Raw genomic sequence first — 17,683 nt, 5'->3', positions numbered from 1 at the left:
CCAAGATTGTGAGGCACGATGGAGGAGTCCACCTGCCTTTACTCTGAGGTGATAGCGCCGGCATGCCAATGCACCAAGGTCAACAATAGTGGGATGGCAGCTGCCATAGAGACTTGGTCCAGGATGTCGCTCCTGCACTGCTGCACTGGCTCAACATCATCGCTGACACCTTAGTTGGCCTCCAACAGTGTGTCCTCGAGAGGGGTGCAGCGCAGCTCAATCTGACTCCAGCTACCCCTTCTCCTCGGAGTTAGCCAGGGACCCTTGGGCACCCATAGGTAGGAGGACCAGCAAGTGTCATCCCCAGAGGCCATCCATCCAGGTGACTCCAGGAGTGTCTGGCCCATCCAAATCCCCTCTTCCTGTGACATTTTCAGCTCTAGCTCCACAGGCCAAGGAGGGTGACACTAACACACAGCAAGGTCCCGAAAGCAGGCCGCGGCCCTCCAGGTGTCGACCCTTCAGAGGACGCCCACCAAAGTCATCACAGACAGGGCGAAGCAGTCAGCAGGCTGCCTCCACTTCCACTGTGGATAACCGAGAAGCATCAAGACATAGCGGCAGGGTTAGGTTTGCCCAGATCTCAGGTTTCGCACAGGTGCAGGGTGCCATCGACTTCACTCATGATCTCTGTCACAACACATGGTCAACCATGCCAACCACAAGGGATTCCGTTCACTGAATGTGCAGATGGTGTGCGACCACCACAAATGCATCCTGCAGGTCTGCGCACGGTTTCCAGCGAGTGTGCACAGCTCCTACATTCTCAGTCTGTCACAGATCCCTGACATCTTCCAGGGTCCACAGAGGTCGCAGGGATGGCTCCTTGGGGGCAAGGGCTACCTGCAGAGATATGGGCAAATCCAATAGCTTTGGCATCCTGGCTCTCCTGGTCCCAGGTGAAATGCACAAAGTTGTGTGCCCTCAGGAAGGTGGCACCCATGACCTCATGGATGCATTTGTGGATGGAGGCTTGTGAGATCACACAGAGGTCAACGTGTGTAGCCCTGAAAGGAGCCACTGGCATAGAAATTGAGCGCCATGGTCACTTTCACTGCCACTAGCAGTGGATGCCCTCCATGTCCCCGTGGCGCCAAATCCTGTAGTTACTGGCAGAAGTGACTGACCAGTTCCCTAGGCATGTGCAGTCTTCGGTGACACTGGTTCTTGGTCATCTTCAGGAATAAAATATGGCGTATATAGGCCCTGGATCTAGCTAGGCGCCGACCAGTGATGGCTCGCTGTGGCTCTTCGGCGGTGTGAGCAGGAGCCCCAGCTGCTCCTTCTTCCAGAGGGTGCTGCTCCTCTCTTTGCGCAGCCAGGAGTCTCAGTCGCTCTCTCCTCCACCATCTTCGCCCTCTGTATGCCACGAGGCACACAACTAGTTCGCGAGGCTTCATGTTCCTGATGTACTCCTCCTGCAGGTTGGAAGAGAGAGACGTGTGGGTTAGCATTGGCGTACTAAGGATCTTGGTTAAGTCTGAAGGCCCCTTAACACATCCTGGCCACCACTTGGATGGCTAGAGTTTAGTGTGCTGCATGACATGGTAGCGCCCTCCAACCACAGGGCAGCCCTTGCCCCCTACCCCACAAGTTTCCTCAACCACAGGGCAGCCCTTGCACCCATCCCCCCAGTTCGCCTCAACTGGCGGGCAGCCCTTGTCCCCCCCCACCCCCACCAACGTGCCCCAACCTCAGAGCAGTTCTTGACACCCCCCCCACAACGTGCCTCAACCTTGAAGTCCAACAGACGACCTGGGCAACACTCAACGTTACTGTGTACTTACCTCCGAGTTTCCCTCAAAGTGCAGCCCACCAAGTGCACATCTTTTATATGCTTTTGTAAAACACGTCAGCTTGCAATCACGTTGATGTGGGCAGATGATCCAGTGGGGAGGGTGGGGGTTTGTGTCTGGCGGCCTAGGCTTCTTATGATATGCAGATGTCCAATGGCAGGATACGTGGCCCGCCATTGGCGAGCATAGTGAATGATCGCAAATTGGTTTCATGACGTTGTGAAACTGATTTTTGGCCTTCTCACCATATTGTATGTTCATGCCACCAAATTTGCCCGACGCCAGCGGGCACGGACAATTCCGCCCTTAATCTTTAATCACCTGACTTGTGTACATAACTATATGTTGTGGATTAAAATATTCTTTGTGAATAGAAATGTAAAAAAAAACTAAAGCAGAAGGAAATGTAGCGATTGAAGGTGTAACCTTTCCTACTGCCGATTAGGTGTCACATGATTGTTTTTGATGAAGCACAGGTAATCCTGGGGGTGGAGCTTTCTAGTTACCTGGTTCAAGCAGGTAGCTTCAAAAAGAGCTCCGTAATAAAGTTACCTGTTTTAAGTAAGAAACCTGTCTAGTACATCAAGTTCATTACAGTGTCCTTATAAAGCCTTAGGAAACTCATAACCAGAGATAGCATGAGGCACCTGGAAAGGTTTCAAACACTCAGTAACCAAAGGTAGCACAAGGGATAATCAATGAACTTAAGTAGATGTCCTAAAAGCCGCATTGGAAATTGAAGACAATAGATCTCTTTTTTCAAACGTGCGCCAGCCTCCAAAAATCTCTTAGGAACCTCTTCTAGGTTGGCCATATGTTCTGCTTCCATTGATCCTGTGATCAGAACATCATCCAGGCACACTATAACTCGGGGAGGTCCTTGTCGTAGGCTTTACATGGTTCTTTTGAAAATCGCATAGGCATATGATAGATCAAAGGGTAGGTGTGTATATTGGTACAAGCCCCTTGTGCATGTTTATGGTGACATACCCTCTATGTCTTTCTCCTGCAAGTTTAACGTACAGACCTCCAATCCTTGGGATTAGATATTTGTCTAATTTTGCAGCTTTGTTTACAGTTAATTTGTAATCTCCGCAGATGTGAATGGTTTGATCCAGTTTTATAACGCGGACTATGGGTGCTGCCCATTCTGAAAATTGGACTGGCTGGAGTATTCCTAACTTCTCCAAACGATACATTTCCACATTCACCTTCTCCTTTAGGGCAAAAAGCACAGGTCTTGCCTTAAAAAACCCAGGTGTTGCTTCAGAATCCTCGTATATTTTAGCTTGTAGACCTTTTATCTTTCCCAACTCATCTTGGAATATTCTGTCATACCTTTTTACCAACTCAGGAATTTTTCCTGTTCTGACTTGAAAAATTTCTGACCAGTTGAGTTTAATTTCTTTCAACCAATCACAGCCCAGAAGTCCAGGTCCTTCTCCTGTTACAACAATTATTGGCAGTTGGGCTGGGCTGGGCAGACAGGAAATTGTCTGTTTCCTGTAGGATACAGGTACAGAGGCGATGCCTTTCACCTGTATTGCCTGTCCAGTACACATTTTTAGCTGAGCCGTGGTTTGCTCCAGACTCAATGTCTAGGTACCTTCATTGAGGTATTTAAAGATGTGTTCTCCCACCACTGTGGTTGATGCTCCTGTGTCAACCTCCATGATTAGCGGCTTCCCATTTACTTTAAGGGAAACAGTGATTGGTTCAGTTTTCCTGGCCTTGAGATTGTATAAGGAATAGACATGAGTATCAACAGCTTCCGGTTTATTTATATTGTGCACGTCATTCAACTCAGCCATATGCCTGAATGGCTGTCCTGATTTCGCCCTGCGTTGTTTTATAATATGCCCTATTTTGTGACAGTGGTGGCATTCTGCCTCTTTAAATCTGCAGGTTCCTGGTACATGATTACCCCCGCATCGGTAACACTTTAATTTATGAATTACTGGTGAGCTGCTTCCAACATTTCTTTCTGTTTTTTGAGCAGTAGGGACCATGTCCCACTTCAGTTATCTCCCTGGTTTCGTGCCACGCCCGGTGGTAGGTTCCCGCCCTAAGTGCAGAATGGCACCCTGTCGTACACTCTGCAAAGCCTGCGAGTCCCTCTCATCACTCTCCACTGCTAGCGCTATCTCCATGGCGCGCTTCCGGTCAATATTAACTTCTGCAAGTAAATGTCGATGAAAAGCGTTGTCACATATGCCACAAACCAAATGATCTTGCAACATGTTGTTTAGAGTATCACCGAAGCCACACTGCTCCATTAACTGTTTTAACTTCATGATGTACGTTGTGATCAATTCACTGGGGGCCCTTACTCTAGAGTTGAACTTGAATCTTTAAATGGTCACCGATGGTTTAGTCTGAAAATCTGCCTTCACAAGTCCACTTTGAAGGATCATTGAAGGATCTGGAATTTGGCATGTTTGGGGCCAGCAGACCTCGGATTAGGTTATACGTTTTACTCCCACAGACACTTAGAAGAATTTCCTTCTGTTTCTCCTCTGCCATTATTTTGTTTGCCACAAAGTAGAAACCTAGGCACTCTATGTACTGACTCCAGTCTTCGATGGATGAGTCGTATGGGTCAATTCTGCCAAAGAATGGCATAACTGGTGAGTATCATTTTCTTTCTTCCTTTATAAATCGAAATACTCACATTCAAGAGGTGAGGTGCAGCATCAGAGCTGCTTATCCTCATTGCCAATTGTAATAAGCTTGGACTACCGGACAGGTTTCTTGTAAGAAACATTAAGCTCTATTTAGAATTATATTAGGAAGCTTCGCCCCTAAGATTACCCATGTTTCGGGCTGATTCATCTGTATAATTACATGATCCCCATAACAGTATGAAAGGTTTTACCTACAATTACTACAGGGCTATTGGACAGTTTTCATTTTCTTCTTCTGGTAGATCTTGTAGCAGATGATTCCCTTATTGATTACCTGGTTCACGTTGGCACTGTGCCCTCTGTTTGGGCCATCTTTGGTGAAGATTTCCATTGCTTCTCCAATGAGTTGAAAACTCTTGACAGTTGTTTTGTTTACAAAACCTGAGAGGATGGTGTTTCAGTGCAATCTTCCTCTTCTCGAGCTGCATTTAATTTTGATTGGACAATTCCTCTCCATGGGACTTAAGCAATTCCACCACGTCAGCCTCTTTTATTCCATCAGAGCCAACTTCCCTCGCCAAGATGATGATTTCATGCTGATCTTTAGGGACAGTGTCGTGAAACCCTCTTTAGTCGGCGACATACTCGAGCCACATCTTCTGCTGCACTCCGTTCAAACATGATGACATAACCTCACCCCATGAATCAGCGAGATTGTCCATACCCTTGAGGACTTTGTAGGCATGCCAAAATTCCTTATCTATTGGTAAATTCTCACTGCCTAGAGCCTGATGAGCTGGGAGAAGGTGTGACATAGGTAGCAAGACTGAATGCTGCTATTGTCCCCTGATCCTGAACTGTAGCAATGAGGTCATGTTGGGTGGCAAGAAAATAATTTGCACATTTTCGGACAAGTCATCAAGGCTGATAGGATGACCAGGGCAATTATCCAAGAGGAGAAATATCTTGAAGGTGATAGTTTCTCTGGCGCAATATTCCCTCCAGGCAGGGTTGGCATGCAGAGAGAACCATTCTTGAAAGAGTACCCCTCCCATTCAGGTTTTCCTTTATGAACACCAAATGACGCACAGGTTTTCCTTGGAATAACCCCTCAAAGCCCTTCTCAGACCGGTACACCACTAAGGACTTAAACTTGAAGCCCCCTGCACTGTCCGCACCAAGCAGAACAGTCAGGCAATCTTTGGCAGCTTTAAATTCTGGTAGCACCTTCTCCTCTTTGGAGATGTATGTTCCCTGTGGCCTAAGGCTCCAATCAAGCTTTGCCTCATCAATGTTAAAGGATTGTTTCGGTGAGTGGCCACCTTCTTCAATGTTTCTCTTCAAATAGGCAGGAAATTCACCAGCCCCTTCAGCACTGGCAGCAGCAGCTTTGCTGTTCACTTTAACGTTATGCATATAGGAGCATTTCTTGAAACGTTTGAACACACCCGTGACTAGCATTGAAACTTTCTGATTGTAACCACCCACACTTCTCATTCTGCAAGTCATCAGGCAGAATTTTAAGCTTTTGCTTGCATGATCATCAAACGAAGAGGCATTTTGCGTTGGTTTTGGTCTTTAATCCAGATTGTCAAGAGTCTTTTCATATTTTCCATGCATCTAGACCGATTTACCCTGCTAGCACTTAAAGATGTAACACTTTGTGCACTTTGATTTTATCAGTGTTACCAAGAATTGCTCTCAGCATCAATAGAACAAACACACTGCCAATATCAACTGCTCATTCTCTGGTCTCAAGATATTTTAAAACCTCCAACTTCATTGCTAAAGTGATAGTTTTTCTTGTTTTCTTAAAAGCAGCAGATTCACTACCATTACTTGCTGGGCATTTTTGACACATGTTTAAGAGTGACTCCAAAGGATTGAAGCACTAAATCACAAGCCTGAAACAATCTCAAATGACTTTAAAATGGCCTCTCTGCCTCACCTGCCACAAAGTTGCTCAAGGGCCACTCTTGGGGCTCAGCATTAAACAGAAGATTCCAGAGTTGGGGTCCTGAAGGCTAAGTACTGTACTCTGAATCTTTTCTCTCAAGCAAGTCCCTGAGACAAGGAAAGTAGGTTTAGCTGCAGCATTAGGCCTCTCACTGGCTTTAAAATGGCCTCTCTGCCTCACCTGTTAAGCTCCACAGCAAGCACACCTGAGGCTCCAAAATTAAAATAGGATTGCAGAGTCAGGGACTGCACCTGTACTGCACAAAAGTGAGCAGTACCAGCTTCAACTTCATCCTTGAAGAACTGTGGCTATAGATATTCTTCACACAAAACTGTACAGCAGTGGTTTAAGAAAAAGTTGCTGTTGCTTTGAATGCTATAGAGCATCTCTCCTTGCACCTACTCCAAAATGGCGCAAATAAGGTCACACAATGCTACATAGGCCCGGCATGAAACAACACTAAAGCAGAACACTAAGTGTGCGTATCGGCCCCATTATATTCACAATGTTAAAGCAACATGATCTGAATGAGGCAATTTACTGTACCAGCCTTCAGTATGTCTTTCTCATTCTTTGATGGATATTCATTATCCACATATAGCTGTCATCAGGAATGGAGGAACTGCTGTCCTGCAGTTCCAAGTTCATTTTTGAAGTCGAGCACTGAACAACCTGGATGGAGTTGCCATGGAGACCAAATCTACCCTGCCTGAGAGTGTACATCCTTTGATTCATTGAAAGTATTTTCTGACTTTATAAAACGCTGCTCCTGAGTGGTCAAGAGCGCAACTAAAATACATAAATTCTTTGTATTCTATAAAGATTCAGAAAAAAAAAATCTCTAAAAATGTTTTAAGCTATCATCTTTAAGAAGGTGAATGCTATTAGATGGAGGATTGAATAACTTGTAATACAAGGACGTGATGGAAAAATTGGATCACAGCATCAGATATAATATAAAAATATCCGCATTTTCCGTTCAAGTTAATATCTTTTTTTAAAATTTCTGAATATACCTAGCCTACATTTACGTCTGTGTTCCCTACTTGAACAATAAATACAATTTCGCACCATTGAGGTGTTAAGTAAACGTGCTGGACAGAAAAATAAAACAAATTGTCAGGTAATTACTATGCTTCATGCATGGTTTTTGTCGCCTGGGCCTGAATTTTTAATTTGGTGGGTGGGCAAGATCGGCGGGCCCAAGATCGGCCGGGAAACAGACTGCCGACCGCGATCGGCCCCGACCGTGATTTCATGCTGGCTGGCCAGCCAGCATAAAGTGAGCACTGAAAAGCTCAGCACTGTCGGGGTGGGGGCAGAAGGAGGGTGGGTGATATCGTCAATGCGGGCATGGGCAAGCGCTGAGAGACAGCTCCCTGAAGGCAGAGAGCTGCCTTAGAGGGCTGCAGACCCGAAAGTGTTCCAATAAAGTTTTAAAAAGCAGAAAAAAAATGTCTGAGCATCACAATCAGGCACCTGAAAATATAGATGATAAAAATGCTGCTCACAGATTTTTATTTTTATTTTATTTCATAACGGAAACCTCGTCCTGCCCTTGGATGAGATTTCATGAAAAATGTAAAGGCTGCCTGGCCAATTCGCTCATCTGCCAGCCATAAGGTTGGGCAGGCCACGATAAATAGCAGACAATTGCGCTATTTGGGCTTAATTTCCCCCTTAATTGTTGGCCGGCGCGCTTCCGAATTTTGCGGCACGCCCCGAGCGAAATATCGCGCAAGTGCGCAATGACGTCGGGACCTTCACGCGACGTCATCTCATGTGATTTCACGCTCAATCAGGGCAGGTGCACATCCGCCCAATCGTAGTAAAAATCAGCCCCAGGGGTTTCTTTCTTGTGTTCTCTTCTCTGCTAACTTATTTTCCGCTGTATCACTTTCATCACTCGTTATCCTGAACAATGACGTATGCAATTTCTAATTTCCCAAATTCACACCTATGGTAAGGGGTCTCATCCACCAACCATGCATATTGGAAACTCATGTGAAGCGTCAAATCAAAAAATCACTAATATGTAGCAAGCCATAGACCATTGTGGTCTCAAAGTCCATGGGCCTATTTATTTCCTCGACAAATGTTGAAGAAAATTGCAATTGCCAACACAGTAATAAGCTGGAACAGAAAATTAGAATGCTTTTCATATCATGTTTGACAGTCTCTTGACCTGTTTGACACCTAGTTCACTGTTACAACAGCCTTTCATTCAGGCCTATTTTAGTGTGTCTCAAAATGCTATGGGATTCATACAATAATTATCCTTCACCATGTCAACCGAACAGGAATTTAGTCTAGGTCTAAGCACCAAACATAGAGTGAGCAATGCATATAGACAAATTGCAGAATTTATACTGACAAAAGCACACCAGCTTTTTAAGTACCATATAAAGTAGTGAACTCAGAATGCTATTAAACTATTTTTTAACTAACCATTTAACATCAAGTATACACTATAGTTAATGTATGAGATAAATATTATCCACAATGAGGAGCAGTGAGTAATTTGGCCTCACATCATTAATTTATTTATGTTTAACTACTGCCCACTGTCATTTATTTTACACTTGAACCAGGTTTGAGACTTTATCCATGGGCAGGATTTTACCGTCGGTGAGCAGGGGCGGGGCTTGCTCGCTGACATGTAAAATGATGCGGCATGATGTCAGGCGGAACTCCCAACGTCACCGCGCCCCATTTAAATTTTCAGGAAGGCGGAGGCGCAGCAAAATCAGCTGCGTGCCTGCCAACCTGTCAATGACCAATTGAGGCCATTGACAGAGCAATTAAAGTAATTAGTGGACCTGCCTGTCCAACCTTAAGGTTGGCGGACAGGCCAGGAACCCCGGCGACAAATAGGAAAAACATGAAACCTCATCCACTGGCGGGATGAGGTTTCCTGTAGGGTTTTAAAAGTTTTAATAAAGTTGTTATGGAAATTACGAAGTAAGGGCATTTTTTTTCTTCTATTTTTAATATTGTTAACAGGAGAGGCGATCACGATCTCCCTGAGGCAGCACTTAGCCTCAGGGAGATGAGTGCGCTCTTTTGTGCGCATGCACAAAAGAGCGCACTCTTGATTTCAGGCATTCCCCCCTGCCACCCCCCACCCCCCCCCCCCCCCCCCCCCCCCCACCACCCCCCACCCCGCCGGCACAGGGAGCACACAGCGCTTCCCTGCAGACGTCATGCTGGGTGGGCCTTAATTGGCCCGCCCACGTAAAATGGCGCCACGCCTCCAATCGGGGGTGCCGATCAGAAGGGCACCCGTACGTGCCCACCCATCAACTTCCACCGCCCCTCCCCCCCCCGACGGGGGGAAAATTCTGCCCCATAATTTATTTTCAGTATTCAGATCTTCATTAGGACTATTTGAGTTGAGAGTACAAACCTCTCATTCACTGGAAGATCAGCAGTGTCACGCATTGAGTGTGTGACCTCTGCACCATTTCTCTGGTTTTCACTCCTGCGAAGCAAATCTTACAAAGGTTACCTTCTGTCATTTACATTGAGGCTGTTAATAAGATCTTCAGTGAGTATAGCCCTGCTGTACATCTCAGCTACCCAGTGACAGAATTAAATATCACGTGGCTTACAACATTCACTCATGTTGACTTAATGTCAGCAGACAGCGAAATATCTGCACACATTCGCACAATGATGACTTTAAAAAGTCCTCATTCATTTCTCTCATCTCCCACAGGTTCTCCAAGTGTCCCTCAGGAAGTGATGTCAGAGGAAAATGAAGACTCCTCAGGAGGGGTAACTCACTCCAAGAGTGCACATCATACAACTCATGTGTATGCTGCACCAGCTCAGATACACACGCCTCAGTGGGCCCTCCAAGCCTCTCAGCTGGGTTGTCACATGGTGAAGCTGACAGGAGTATATGCTGGAGGCAGGAAGAGAAGAGAAGAGATTCCATTTGAAGGCATAGGTCTCTCCAAACTCTGTTCATGCAGCTCGATGGAAATGCTGAGCCTCGGGGGGGTCATCAACGAAGAGGACAATTCTGGAACAACAACAGAAAATTTGTGAGGTCCTGTCAGCATTTCCGGAGACACTGTACACCAGTGGAGAGAGACTGGAGGAGTCCAAGTCAAACATCAGTGCCTTGACATACCAGAGTTCCATGTCTATGGTCATGGAAATAATGGTCATCTGCATGGAGCATCAGATGCAGCAGGCAATAGAGTGCGTGCTGGCCCTCACCAATGGCCTGCACACTCAGACTGCCACTTTAAGCAAAATTGAGGAAAACCTCATGTTGGCCGCTCAGTATTTCACTGAAGTGCAGAAAAATGCTCTCCAGTTCTTTGCTTGCACAGAAGTGTGCATGAGCCTTGAGAGGGAAGATGGAGACAGGACACATGGAAATGGAGACTGGGCTCAATGCACTTCCACTTTTGACCCCTTTCTCCTGCCACCCTATCAAGTCAGGGTCCCACATGTTGCCCCTTGGTGGAGATGGGGGGACCCTCAGAGGCTCCAAAACCCAAAGGGCATTAGCCGAGAGCATCTGAACAGTCAGAGCAGGGAAATAAACAGCCTACCTCGAGCTCTGCTGGAGCCACAAGGCTTGTACCATTTTGGGGTAGTAAGAAGTCATTGATTCAATACAACACAGAAGGAGGCCATTCAGCCCATCAGGTCTATGCCAGCTCTCTGTAGGGCAATACTATCAGTCCCATTCACTTGCTTTAAAAAGTCCTTATTCATGTCTTTCATCTCCCAGAGGTCCTCCAAGTGTCCCTCAGGAAGTAATGTCGGAGGAAAATAAAGACTCCTCAGAAGGGTTAACTCACTCCCTGTAGCCCTGCAATTTTATTTCTCTCAGGTATCCATCCAATCTCATTTTGGAATTATTCATTGCCTCTGATTCCACCACCCTCGTAGGTGGTAAGTTCCAGGTCATTACCACTCACTGCATAAAAATGTTCTTCCACACATCCCCTTTGTATTCTTGCTGAAAACCTTAAACTTGTGTCCCCTAGTCTTTGTACCATCAGCTAATGGGAACAGCTTTTTTTTGTTGACTTTATCTAAACTTGTCATAATCTTGCACGTCTTTATCAAACTTCCCTTCGTTCTCTTTTGCTCCAAGGAAAACACCCCAGCTTCTCTAATGTAGCCTTGCAGTTGAACACATTTCGAAAATTCCTCCACTTCCTTACCTTCTCCCCTAACATTATGCCCATTGATATTTGGACAATTAAAATCCCCCAATATCACCACCTTTTAGTTCTGCCACATCTCTGATTTCCCTGTAGATTTGCTCCTCTATCTCTCTCTCTCACTACCAGGTGGTCTATGGAATACCCCCTGGTGCTTCTCACTCTACCCAAATAGTTGCTGTCCTTGTCCCATCAAGCCCATCCTCTTTCCAACATTACAATTTCTTCCCTCAAACTTACAGTCACCACACCTTCCTTTTCCCCCCTCCCTCTCTTTCTGAACACTTTTTATCCTTGAATATTAAGCACTCTGTTCTCACCACTTTTAAGCCAGGTTTCCATTATTGCCACTACATCATATTCCCACATGGCTATTAGTGCTTGTAGCTAACCAACCTTATTCACCACACTTTGTGCATTTACTTACATGCATTGTAAACATGTCTTTGTATTCTTTTTGTCCTACTTAGTCTGTACCTAATTAATATGGTACCGCTTCCTTCTCTAGCACTACCCAACACTCTTACTCCTTTATGCACTTTATTCAGCTTTTCCACTTCTATATGCTGGTCCCCTTCCAATTTATTTTATTCCTTCCCAAACACACTAGTGAACAATCCCATGAGAATTTGGTCCCAGTTCTGTTGAAGTGAAACCCATCCTTTTTGAATAGGTGCCTCCTGCCCTAGAACTGGTCCCAATGTCCTAAAAATCTGGAGCCCTCCCTCCTGCAGCATGCCTCAAGCCATGCATTGATCCTCCCTATCTTCCTATTTGTATCCCCACTATTGCATGACACTGGGAGTAACCCAAAGATTACTACCTTCAAGATCCTACTTTTTAACTTCTTCCCTAGCTCCTGAAACCCCGACTGTCAAATCTCAATAACTATTCTGCCTATGTCATTAATACTATTATGTACCACAAGTTCAAACTCACTCCCTTCTCCATGCAGAATATTCTGCATCCTCTCCATAATGTCCTTTACCCTGGAACTAGGGAGGCAACGCACTATGCGGGATTCACGATGACAGAAATGCCTGTCTGTCCCCCTGACTATGTAATCTCCTAGAATGACCACATTTCTACTCTTTGTTGTTTCCTCCTATGCATTCCCTTGTCCATTGGTGCCATGATCTGGACTGGATTCCTTCAAAGCTGTGAGAATGACACACATCCTGAAATCTCCTGCACCTCCTGCCTGTACCTGATGGCCACCCATCAACTATCCTGAACTGTCTGTGGGGTGACCACCTCCTGGAATATACAATCCAGGAAAAGCTCATTCTTCCTGATGCTCCACCATGACTCCTGCTGCCCCTAAGCTATGAAATCCTGAGCTTGGGTTCAAGCAACTGGAGACAGTCACTACACGTGTGGTCCTCCGAGACACTTGAAGCGTCCTGAGCTTCCCACAGGATGCTGTAATAGAAAGCAACAGGTCTCAGCTGTCCAAGAAAACACTTTTATTCCCTCCTTTACAAACTAGTTAATACCTCGTATAAACTATTAATTTTAATTAATGACCCTAGACTTGCTCTGTCATTGTACTGTTAATACTAATTCCCTTACTGTTATACTTACCTCAATTGAAATTTTATTAATTAGTTTAACTAGTTAAGTTATAAACTTAATACATTACTTTATAATTTCCTGGTCTCAGTTTAAACCACTGCCTTAGCTTTTTCTTAATACTCACCAACCAATCACCTACCTCTTGCTGTTTTGGGAATGTACTGATCAAGTCTGTGCTTCTCACCCACTTTCTCTCTAACCTTCTCTCTTTCTTCTTCTGCTGCTGCTGGTGGCCCTGATCAGGTTTGTGTGTTCCCCAGTTTCCTCTCTTCTTATTCTCTGCCACTGCTGCTGTTATCTCCAATCAGGCAGGGAAAGGGTTTGTGGTTGCATAAGGGTCACTTGGGTGTTTAATGATAGGTTTACATTGTCACATTTCTCCTTGATGTTTATGAATTATAGGGCAGAATCTTCGGCTTGGCGAGTGGGGGCGGGGCCCGTTTCCGAGGCGTAAAATGACGTGAGGTGACATTGGGAATGCGTCACGGCGTCACTGCGCGTCATTTAGGTTTTCAGTTTGGAGGGTGTGCAGCCGAGTCGGCTGTGCGCCTGCTGAACTGTCAAAGGCCTATTAAGGCCAGTTAATTATCAATTGAAATAATAAACTGAGCTGCCTGTCCAACCTTAAGGTTGGCGGGCAGGCGAAGAGCCCAGGCAGCCTTCGCATTTATCATGAAACCTCATCCACGGTGGGATGAGGTTTTATGAAGCTTTTTAAAGCCTTGTAAAATTTTTTAATAAAATTAATAGACATGTCCCAGCTCATGTGACAGTTTGACACGAGGGGGCATGTCTTAAATTTTTTTTTTTCCCTTTATTAAATATTTTTGAACTTAAACTAATCCCCCTGAGGCAGCTCTGTGCCTCAGGGAGATTTCTGTGCTCTTTTGTGTGCGTACGCGAAAGAGCGCAGGCCCCGACTCAGGCAACCACCCCCCCCTGCCCAGACAGGGAGTGTTCAACACTTCCGGGCACGCATCACGCTGGGTGGGCGCCCATGTAAAATGGCGGCGCCCAGCCGATCGCGGGCGGTGGGTGATCGGCTGCACACACGCCCGTGCCCGCTCCCACCCAACCCCCCCCAATGGGGAGAAAATTCTCCCCATAAACTCTATTTCAATTCTCCATTGTCCCATCCTCCCCAACTTTCCTGGCACCTATTATGTTTCTTTCTGCCTTTTGAAGAATGGTATGATGAGAGTGAAAGAGGAGAATCTGTGAGAGAGATACATTTTTGACTGCGGGACTGCTTTACACTGGGGGCTTTTGTGGGGGAGCCCAGTGCACTGAGTTCAGAATTGTTATGCCAGATGATTGCACTGCCTCAGATTAACTGAAGTGTGCCTGCATTAATCCATCTCAGGCATCCCTGGCAGCTAAATGTGTGGCTAGAGGTACCCACACCACATCAGGCTCTTCCTCCTCCTGCTGCTCCTCCTCCTGCTCTCCCTCTTTCTCTGATGAAGGGTATTAATGCATCCAAGCCAGTTGGTGAAGCCAAAACCAAGACACAGAGCTTTTCTTGATTGTGACAACTTACTGACTTGTTCAGTCTCACACTGTCCTCCTACACAACCCAGTATTCTCCTTTTAAATCCTCTATTTATGTGTGCTCACAGACAATTAGTTCCCATCAACTGTTTCTCTTTACCTTACCAATGTAGTTGACAAGACATTAACAAAGAGTGCCAATCACCTTCCTCCTTCTCAAGCCCCAGACCTCACTGCTGTGTACTACTGTGCAAAACACAAAAGACCACTACCATCTTCGAAATCCTAACTTGGAGCAACTGAAGGGTGCCCCCAGACAAGCCAAGACAACTGCATCACATCTTCAGCATCCTGATTGCTTGCTAAATTACAATTCTTGTGCTCATCTGGCTTCTAAGTGTTGGTGGTAGGATTCTTCATGGATGCCATCAGCCATGTCTTTATAGTGTAGCCCTTCTTTCCAAGAAGCCATCTGCTGCTCTGAGGCGTGAATATCTGTGGTAGATTTGAATGGTGCAGAACAAACATATCATGGAAGCTTGCGTTGTAACTTACACAGACATGCATGATGATCTTTCTGTAGTTACAGACCAGTTGAACATTAATGTTAGATGAATAATGCTGAGTGATCTGAGTGTGCTTTGATTACCACATGGATGGAACCTATGATTTCCTGAGCGTGTGCAAATCCAGGGATATCAGCAAATTTGAGACCTCTCTCTTTCCAGCTGGACTCATCCATAGCAAAGTTCATGCAAGTGGCAGCCCTAGCAAACATGGCATCCGTTACCTGGGAGATGAACTTGTGGGCAGCAGATCGTGATATTCGAGAAATGTCATCAACAGATCAATAAAGAGAACCTGAAGCAAATAAATTAAGGGCTCTAGTGACCTTGACCACCATTGGCAATGTGTGCCACACAAAGGAGGTCTTCTTCCAGGAGGCTGCAAAGGTCAGTGAACACCTGACAGGAAAGTCTAAGCCTCCTGTTGCACTGGTGCTCAGTCATATCCAGGAATCTGTACCTCTGCCTGTATACCATGTGTTCCGGGTATTGCCACCTGCAAACTGGAATTTTGTGCTCATCCCCTCTGTTCTATGAAGCGATAGGGAATTCAGGAAAAAGCTGCTGTTCCTCCAGCTGGTGCTACTTCTGATGCTGTTGGAGTTGTTGCTACTGTTGCTCTTTTTCTTCATCTGAGGTTCAAAATAGGACTGCATAAGCAGCTCCCATGCTGCTGCGAAGGCTGTCGGCTGTGAAATGCATATCAAAGGCTAAAAAACCCCTCCAAATAACCAGATTGTAGTGGAAATGACCTTCAACATATTGGAAATCTCCTCAAAAGCAGTGAAAGCAGATGCTCAGAAGCCTTGAGAACAAAAACGTTTTACTTAGGTAAAGAAACAGCTATCATATTTCTTTATTTAAAACCTTTCTTGCCTGCCAGTTGCTCAGCCCCATCAACTCCCATTGCTCTCTTTCATTGTTTTAGCTGGTGAGTTCTGGAAGGCCCAGGATATCTGTGTAGACAGAGTTGATGTCAGAATTCAGAGTTAAAACTGCAGCTAATGAACATTTAACATATTTAAATTGCAGATAAGTCTGTCCCTTGGGGCTTCCCCCTTCACAAAATAACTCACTTAGCTTAAAGTCAGCAGGTTCCTGTCGACTTCCTGACTTGCAATCTCACATTATTGCCAATGAATTCTACCTGACACTATGTGGCCATTCCATCATCTTAACAATACCACCTTACAAAGATCTTTAGTTTTGAAAATAATTTATTATGTCTCCTATTTTAATATCTCCTACAAATTTGGGCACCACTATATCCAAAATCATTCATGTACACAATGAACAGAATGGTTCCAGAATGGAACCCTGTAGGGTACGGCTACCCACTGAGAAACCATCTTTAAATCTTAGGCTTTTCCCTCTCTTCCAACCAGCTTTTAATTCAATTTCCTACCTCTTTCTGAGTTTCATATAATCTTCTCCAATAGGCTCCTGTGAGATACCTTATCAAAGAACTTCTGAAAGTCATGTACACCACATCTGCATTGTATTTCCCCAATCTGCCATATGTGTCACCTCCTCAAATTTATCAAGCATGGTCTTTCTTTCTGAAGCCCATCTTCAATGTTTTCTTGTACCTATTGGGTAATTGCATTCCTAGTGCCTAATCTATAATTAAGAAATCCTGGGGCCGCCAAAGTAATAGACCAATCCTTAGCTTGAAAGATAGGTCATGGAATAACTTTGGAAGCTGCCTACAAGATAAAACAAGAAAGGTTTTAAGGAGCCATCCTTAGTCAGAATAATAGCCTCTGGTGAAGATGGATTGTTAAGGGGCTCTAAGATGTGTGAACTAGCCTTGGAGTTCTACTTGTCATCAAAATGTAATCATAATTTCTGACATATGCCTATCAAAATTGACTGATGTATTGAAAAGGGTTTTCAAATGGCCTTGCTAACCCTCTGAACTGAACAATGAGACTGAATCCCAGGAAAGAGTTCATTCTCAGGGAGTGTTAAGATTTATTTTTTAAAAAGCCATTCTCTTTGTCTCTCCTCAGCCAGTCAAGCTGTCAAGCATTTCAATCATCAGATGTGACCAGCCAGGGGACACCAACTGAAGCAATCAAGTCAAAGGAATGAAAAGCAGTTTCAAGATCTCATGAGATTGTAAGAAAAGCAGATGCAGGAATTTTTGGGGAGTTCCTGAAGTTAAATAGTTTTAATAAGTGTTCACAACAGTTCTGGAGAAATTTGAAGAGTTGAATTTGTAAGATTAAAAGGGATTAAAAGGGATTAAAGTTTTAACTAACAGAACCACCAGTAGAGTGGAATACCCTGGTCATGGGCCTCATGTTTCCAAGCATATTGTGAGAATTTGAATATTGCTGAAAAGAGAGGCGTGTTGCCAAAGCTTGCCCAGGACATTCTACCTACCACGTAATTGAGCAACATCACACACGAAGTTCAACGTCAGTGCAATGCCAAGCACATTAGCAGTACATCTCAGTGATTGGCTGATTAAATCAAGCAG

General features: G+C 45.0%; 1 protein-coding gene across 1 annotated transcript in view; it reads left to right on the top strand.

The window, feature by feature from the left end:
* The window catches only part of pcdh17 (protocadherin 17), a 331,294-nt gene extending 313,892 nt beyond the window's left edge, over nt 1-17,402 (top strand). Inside the window, exon 4 of the mRNA XM_078545869.1 lies at nt 17,211-17,402. Within this exon, the coding sequence (XP_078401995.1) occupies nt 17,211-17,248 (38 nt within the window). The 3' untranslated portion in view covers nt 17,249-17,402. The remainder of the gene's footprint in view (nt 1-17,210) is intronic.
* Nucleotides 17,403-17,683: the final 281 nt, after the last annotated feature.

This window comes from Cetorhinus maximus, chromosome 7 (genome assembly GCF_964194155.1).
Source record: "Cetorhinus maximus chromosome 7, sCetMax3.hap1.1, whole genome shotgun sequence".
NCBI lineage: Eukaryota > Metazoa > Chordata > Chondrichthyes > Lamniformes > Cetorhinidae > Cetorhinus > Cetorhinus maximus.
Note: the sequence above shows the minus strand (reverse complement) of the source record. Positions and strands in the feature narration are given on the sequence as shown.